Below are 7,281 nucleotides of genomic sequence, written 5' to 3'. Positions count from 1 at the left end.
CGATTCCTGGAATCTACAAGGGAGTGCTGTTACCAAAAACATAAAAATAAAAGCCGAAGGAAACATTTTATATGTATGCGTAGCAATGACCAACATTTGGATGTGCCTCCTGTATTTTTCCGGAGACCCGTGCCCGGGCAAAAAAATCGGAATTTAGTTCGTTTTATTGTATGCACAGTGCCCAACCCTCCACAATATGCAGAGTTTTCAACCCAAAAGAATGTAAAATATTTACTACGTACCAAACCTAGCTCACGTACTCATGCTAGGTCCATGTACATTGAGGGTGAACAAAGTAATATTTTGATTACACTTAAAAGAGATTTAACTTTTTCATGCCGTAACGACTGAGAAGGTACGACGAACAACAAAGTTTTCAACGAACACCAAATTGTGACATTGGAATTCAGCGAGTAATTTCAAAAAAGGTCAGCGACTCCAAAACATGTGCATTGTATTGAGAAAAAACGCTATATTATATACTACCCACTACGGGACAAGGGATGGCGAACAGCAAAAAAAAATCCAACCCACGAGAATTTGTCACGCCCGTCACATTATTTTGCTGACCTGGGAAAGTGGGAACGCAGGCAACAAGTCTCCCTTTCCTGATTGGATGGTTTTGGCGCCCAGAATGGTCGGCGGGAAGAGGCCATTGCATCGGAGGCATTGAGGCGGAGGAGCCGAGTATTGCGTCGCGAGGGAGGCTGCTGGGTAGAGGGTTGCGGGGTACTCCTGGGAAGCGGAGAAGGACCGGAATGGGCGGCAGAATGTGGGAGTCGGAGTTATATGTAGAGGGCCCGAGGGGGACGTCCTCGGCGCAAGAGGCGAGCGATTTAGGTGGTGGGTCACGGGACCCTTGAGGTCGGAGAGAAAGGTGTAGCAACACATCGCCACCCAACACCCGATAACCCCGATTCCGCTTCCGTCCCTGCGACGGACCAGGGGTCGCAGATACCTTACCGTCCAGTCAGAGACCCCGGATGTGACTCCCAGGGGTTATTCTCAATTGCCTTCCGGAAAGGCAATCAATTCGCCTCGATGGCGAGTACCGCATGGAAATATGAAACCACCAAATGTCATCGTTTCGGTGAGCACGGCAAGATCGAAGGATAGTACCACCGCCTAGTGTATGAAACATGCGGTCACAGTTCTCCAGGTATAGAAGCTGGGAAACTACACCCATTACAGCTGAGTGCGCCGTTCGCGAACACAACTCAAGCCTAAGTGAAGCCAATCTGCTCCCGCAAGATGGGAACGACCTCGGCATGTGAAATTATTTCCTACAGGGTAAGATCAGGTCCTGAGTTGGCAGAGGAGCTATTGACTAGCTCCTCTACTTGACTAGCTAGTCTAATTGACAAAACCTTCATCGGAAAATTGACGCATGATTAATCAACGTAGTATTTATTTGATTTCCACGCTTTTTTAGAGAAAAACGAATAGAAAGAACACTTCCAACTCAAATCTAACAATGAAAAACGAAAACAAAATGCAAGTGGCATCATTATTTTAAGTGAAAAATTTGAAGACCTTTTCATAAATAATCTTGTTTGAAATCAATGGGAGTTCAAACTAGAATGAATTACGTTGAAAACAACAATTATTACCTTTCATCATGGAGGCCCGCAGCATGGAACTTCAGGAAATGGAAACCTCTTGTTAGGCCTAAAATTAAAAAGAGAAATAAATTCATTAGGTACTGAAACAAAAATAAGGCCACTAAAACTTGAAATAAAGGCAACGCACTCGTTTCCTTCATTAATTTATGGCTTTGGCATTGATATTTTACAAAGGTAGGCATGCATTATGTGTCGCCTGTGCATTAAAAAGGCCTCAATTTGAAATTATAAACATATTTTTTCGTGAAATTGATATCTTGTGACGGCTCAGAGGTTGAATTGTTGAAAACAAAAGCTTTTTAGGAGCATTCAACCCTTGACGTGGATTTTTAAAGCTTTATTTTAAATGATCAGCCTTAATTTGCGTGGTAATTTCCGGAGAAAAATATTAACTATACTGACACAGATACTCATAATTGCAATGAGCGGCAAGGGAAGCAGAAAAAAACAATTCTGAAATTCATATTGACGGTGAAATACATTGAATTGGGGGAACATTTTGGATGAGACAGCAAAATCTTCCGGATGAAATATTTGAATAGGGGAATCCGTAAAATATGGTGTTTATCGACGCGTAACAGGCAGAAAATTACAAATCGTTGACGTTAAAACATGAGCCCGAACGACTATATCAGTTATAGATTCGCTAGCTCCAATCAATTTTCCCGTTTGATTTTAGGTCGCAGTGAAATATCTCATCACTTCCGCCACTGCTTCCAATTGATTACTGTATCAATGGTCACGCGATAAAAGTAAATGACTATTAATATTTGACATTCGATGCAACGGGGCACGAATGTCATATTGTAAATTGAACATTCAGACACATTAAGGAGTTTCGGATGCGGACTAGAAATTTATCCATCGCAGCGACGACATTCAAACGAGTTCAAAGTTCGAACAACATGCATGCATGAGAATCGAACGGCATTTAGAGAGCGGCGATCGGCAGTTAATACGCTGACAATATAACGAAAAATACGAAGCACAAACAAACTAAATGATGTCCGAGTCGGGTCCCCTTTATAGCAGGACATGGGAAAACGTCATCGGAGCTATATGTTCCCTCCCGGCAGCAAAGAAATCGGTCGGCTTCCGGAAAAAGTAATAAAAGGGATAAAAAATGGAAAAACGATTGCACGCAGGAATGGGTGCATGGAAAAGGAATGCGCAGTATTGGAGTCCGGTTCTCCATCCAAATATACTATATGTATTCCCCGCGGTGGACTGCGAAATTGCATCGCTGTTGACGGACACAATGGACAGAAGCTCAGTTTTGTCTCCTGGACTCAGTATATAAGGTACGTAAAGATGCGGGAATAAGAAAAAAATATCCCAACAACATAACGACAACAGTGAAAGGCGGACCATCAACAGGCATCTTCGGAGGAAATGCTGCATATGGACTACTCTCCCACGGTGGTATTTATTTCACATCAAGGACTCTTCCGGGGAATGCAATGCGATGCCTCACAAATGAGAACGAAAACAAATGACTAATGCGTGCCATGAAACAGAGGAAAAAAAAGAAAACGGAGTCACTATTTCACATCCAAGTATTTTTCACTTTAAATTCCAAAAAAAGGCGCGGAATTAATGTTCCCGCAGAGAATTTGATCGCAACTTAATGCGGAATGTCATCTTTAAGTGTACGGATTTGAAGCACAAGATTTATATTTACCACAACATCGTTTTGATATCAAACTAGCACGAATGGAATCATGTAAGGCAGATGAAGGGAACGTTATTTTGATTTTAAAATAAATAGAAAAGAAAGACATACATCTGGAAGAATTACAATCAGGGCGAGACATTTGGAAATAATTTAATAATGTCAAACGAACGATACTGGTTAAAATAGGCAGGGGGGTTTAAAAGTGGTAGAAGAAATCCTACATGCGATATCCTTTATGCTCACGAGCATTACACATCTGCATGTCACAGCTGTACCGCGTTCTATGGGAATTAAAAGAAATTTACGGATAGGGAGGAATGCAGCAACACATGCCATAATTCCGTGTCAGCTGCTTAACCGATCACAATGCATACGAAAGATAAATTCCGTGTAAGGTAAGCAATGCAAGCATTTCAAGCGAAAATGAAAAAAAAGCATGCCCATTTAATGAAGAAGTTTCTATTTCAACCACACTTTTCAATTATTTACTCTGAACTATATGATGCCGCTACTCTCAATTGAGTTGCAGCACGAAGTGACAAACTTTCCCAGTCACGCAATGAGGAAAGAAACGGAAGCACGGAAAAGAAACAAGGTTTTACCGGAAGTAAACCTTACAGGAATATTAAATAATTGTGGATATTTTAGTCTCAAATGCGTCCAGAAAAGTCATTAACATTTTAAAATGATCTTTGGTGTTGAAAATGGTAGCAATACGTCTTATGCTAAGTATTCATTAAAAAAGATAGCTATATATCTTTCGGAATTTTCAGACCTCAATAGACTTAATCTCTCACCATTACCAAGCCTCTAAAACAAGATGAGATTATAAATAAGAATATACAATAGATATACAATATAAATTACGGCAAGATACCTTAATGGCGGATTGAAGATAAAAAATGGATGAAAACCAAGAGATAAGAAAGATTTTGCATCCAAGATTTGAATTTTTAAATTTCCTTCTATGGAAATATTTCTTTGCTCGGCTGTCGTTTAGTTAATGGAATATCGACCCAACTAAGGCACTTCTCTGTAAAAATTGCTCAATTAAGTTATTAAAGCCTGAGGATGAAAAGAACATTTTGGGCTACAGTAAAGTTCCATTAATTCACTTGAAATCGAAAAGCTCAGAAACTAAAACGCCAAGCTTGCAAGGAGATTCAAAGGCATAGATATGCGTCGTGAGTACACTAAAAAAAAGACTGATACATGCAATACGACCAGATCTCCACGATGTTCCAAACGTTTGAACAATTTTTTAAAATATTAATGATAAAATGTAAGTACTACATTAATTTCAGCGGCGCTGGTAAAACTCCGACAAAACAAATCACTACGATAAGAGGTACACACCACGTGCATAAATGTGTATGCAACGCTGACGCGAAATTGATGCGTGAATTTTCAAACAAAATGGTAAAATGTGATAGAGAAACGAGGCTTGGGCCAACAAAGAAGGGGATGAACCATGAGGAAGGAGGTAAAGGGGGAAAATTGGAGCAAGGCGAAAAGAAGATGGGGTAGGGAGAAAATCGAGGTTGGAAGTAGTGAAGGCGACAGAAAGGTTACGGTGCTAACGAAATAATAATCGTGGCAAGAAAATGGCAAATAGGGTGGTTTCCTTCATCAAAGAAAACGAAAGGCATTGATTGCGATTCTTTACCCACCATTAGTTTATTCATAATATACAAATTATTTGGTTCTAGAAATACTGGTTTAGACGAATGGCAAGGGTCAATTTTATCCTCATTTGAAAAAGGCCACATTGGCGCCCACGCGGTGCCACTCCACGTGACGTCACAGGGACCTAGTTTCTACACGAGAGGATAGGAGTTTTACATCGTCTGAGGTTACCAATGCATGCATGAGGCACAGAGCTCAGGGAAACATGTCTTAATAATCACCTATTAAAACTGGCTAAGGTCGGAAAGTTTTCCTCGTTTGAAAAGGTATAATCCTTATTTAAGCCAAACGCTACCAGCTAGCATGGTACTCAGCTACCTGCTAGCATCCTGCGTCGTATCAGCGCTCAGAGTCTCGCCCCTAGGTCACCTCACTTGCGGCAGTGGGAAGCAGAACGACGTCACGCGGAGTTTTTCCCGGCATTCATACTTACCCGTCGCGTTTTCGCGCCCTTGAAAATTTTCACTTTTCATTTAATCGCGAAAAATAGATATCATCATATAAAAATCTAAAAGCGACAAATAAGTACTCCAGGAGTAATAATATTTACATTTAGGCAATAAAAAAATAATAGGAAACCACCCTATTGGGAGGGATTATTTGACCTCTACTTTGGTCATGTCATAACGAGACATTTAACAGCATGTGTGTGAAACAGAAAAACGTCAGTTAAGAGGGTGGTTCACTCCCACTCGACCGGACGTACCACATGGTGCTTTTAACTTGTTAAACTTAGCAATCGTTATGCAATTCCAAGATAAACAGAGTATATCCTTTTCAACATTTAACTGAACTTAAAATATAGATATTGGTATGGTATTTCGAGGAGGCGACCGACAGCTGATGTCATTTGCGCCACAAGGGAAGGGTGTGGAAGGAAGGGTAGAGAGAAACCCGGCGTCGGCGTTAGCCTGCTCTTAACGAAAGGCGCCAAGGGGACCACGGCTTAACGTCCCATCCGACGGACGGAGTGTTGCGCTTGAAATGTCCTCCACACAACATTCAAGCAGGGATCGGGCAGTCTCTGAAAATTCTCTGCCACTGCCGGGATTTGAACCCGAGCCCGCCGGGTGGGAATCCAACACTCTAGCCACCACACCAACCCGATCCCCCGATATAGATATTTTTCATCTGGAAAAGTAGATGACATTTTTAATTTTAGACTCTGACAACTATTTACAAGGATCTGCTCTGAAAACCCTGATAATTTCTAGAATTATTGCTTAATTATTAGCAGTTAATGCGTCACAAAAAGTCCGGTCGAGAGAAAGTGATACTTCTTGTTCATCCATTTTCGACAATTATTTATAACCTTGGTTATAATACTGACCCCAGCTCTTAAATGAGTCCATGGTATTTCCTAACCATGACTTTAATCTCAGTTCTATGGCAGCAAGAAGTTGCTGAGCCGGGGTAAGGATGGGAGCAACAGTTGTTTTACCCAAATGGTGGATTATTCGCCAATGCTGGTAAACCCTAACGCCATCCGTTTCCATGACCAACCCTCGATAAAACTAAATAATAGGATGGAAACTCGGAAATTATGAGAAATTGGTCGAAAAATTAGTAGAGGTCAACCTCAAGAGGGATAGGAGAGGCGATTCACTCCGAAATCTATCCATAGACAAACAGCAATTGTGAAAGTAAAAAGAGAAGGGTTTTACATAGGAATATGGCCCCTGGGCTAAATTATTTCTCCTCTCTCCCACACCCGACTCGGCCACCGTCTCTGTCAACTTCCCCCGCGATCTCCTCCCCACTCTCACCCCAGAGCGGGGACCAGTCTGCCGGGGGACAAGCACAGTGCCCTCGCCAAACGAAGCAAAGAGTGAGGGGCTAGGGTGGGATGGGGAAATGCGGGAGATACGGGAGTGCGAGGAGCACAGAGCCCAAATGAAAGGTATTTTGGAATATATAAAAAAGAAAAAAAAATAATACGATGGAGCAGAGAGAAATAAAAAAAAGTGGAAAACGAAAACAAGGCCGGAAGAGGGTGAAGGGGGTATTGCGAGGGTAAAGGCTGTAGGAGGGGGGGTTTGATGAAAGTAGGGGGAGAAGGGGCGGGAGGAGAGGGTAGGTATATGCCTGCACAAACCGATGCGATGCTATGCGAGAGAACTTAGCCTTACTGAAAGCCTTGCACGCACTCACAACTATGCGCCCGCAATAACAAGTTTCGACAATAACGTTGGAGCCTGAATGAGCCTGATAAACAAGGAGTTTTTCTATAACAAAGCCAAGAAAGGAAGGAGAACACTGCCAGCTAAAGAGTAGAACTTGCTTGCTGATTGACGATTT

At 41.8% G+C, this 7,281-nt stretch overlaps 1 protein-coding gene across 1 annotated transcript in view; it reads right to left on the bottom strand.

Annotated features, from left to right (window-relative positions):
* Positions 1-7,281, bottom strand: part of LOC124167367 (neuronal calcium sensor 2) — a 685,552-nt gene that overhangs the window by 322,570 nt on the left and 355,701 nt on the right. The window contains exon 7 of the mRNA XM_046545408.1: positions 1,611-1,668. Coding sequence (XP_046401364.1) covers positions 1,663-1,668 — 6 coding nt within the window. The 3' untranslated portion in view covers positions 1,611-1,662. The remainder of the gene's footprint in view (positions 1-1,610; positions 1,669-7,281) is intronic.

This window comes from Ischnura elegans, chromosome 1 (assembly GCF_921293095.1).
Source record: "Ischnura elegans chromosome 1, ioIscEleg1.1, whole genome shotgun sequence".
NCBI lineage: Eukaryota > Metazoa > Arthropoda > Insecta > Odonata > Coenagrionidae > Ischnura > Ischnura elegans.
Note: the sequence above shows the minus strand (reverse complement) of the source record. Positions and strands in the feature narration are given on the sequence as shown.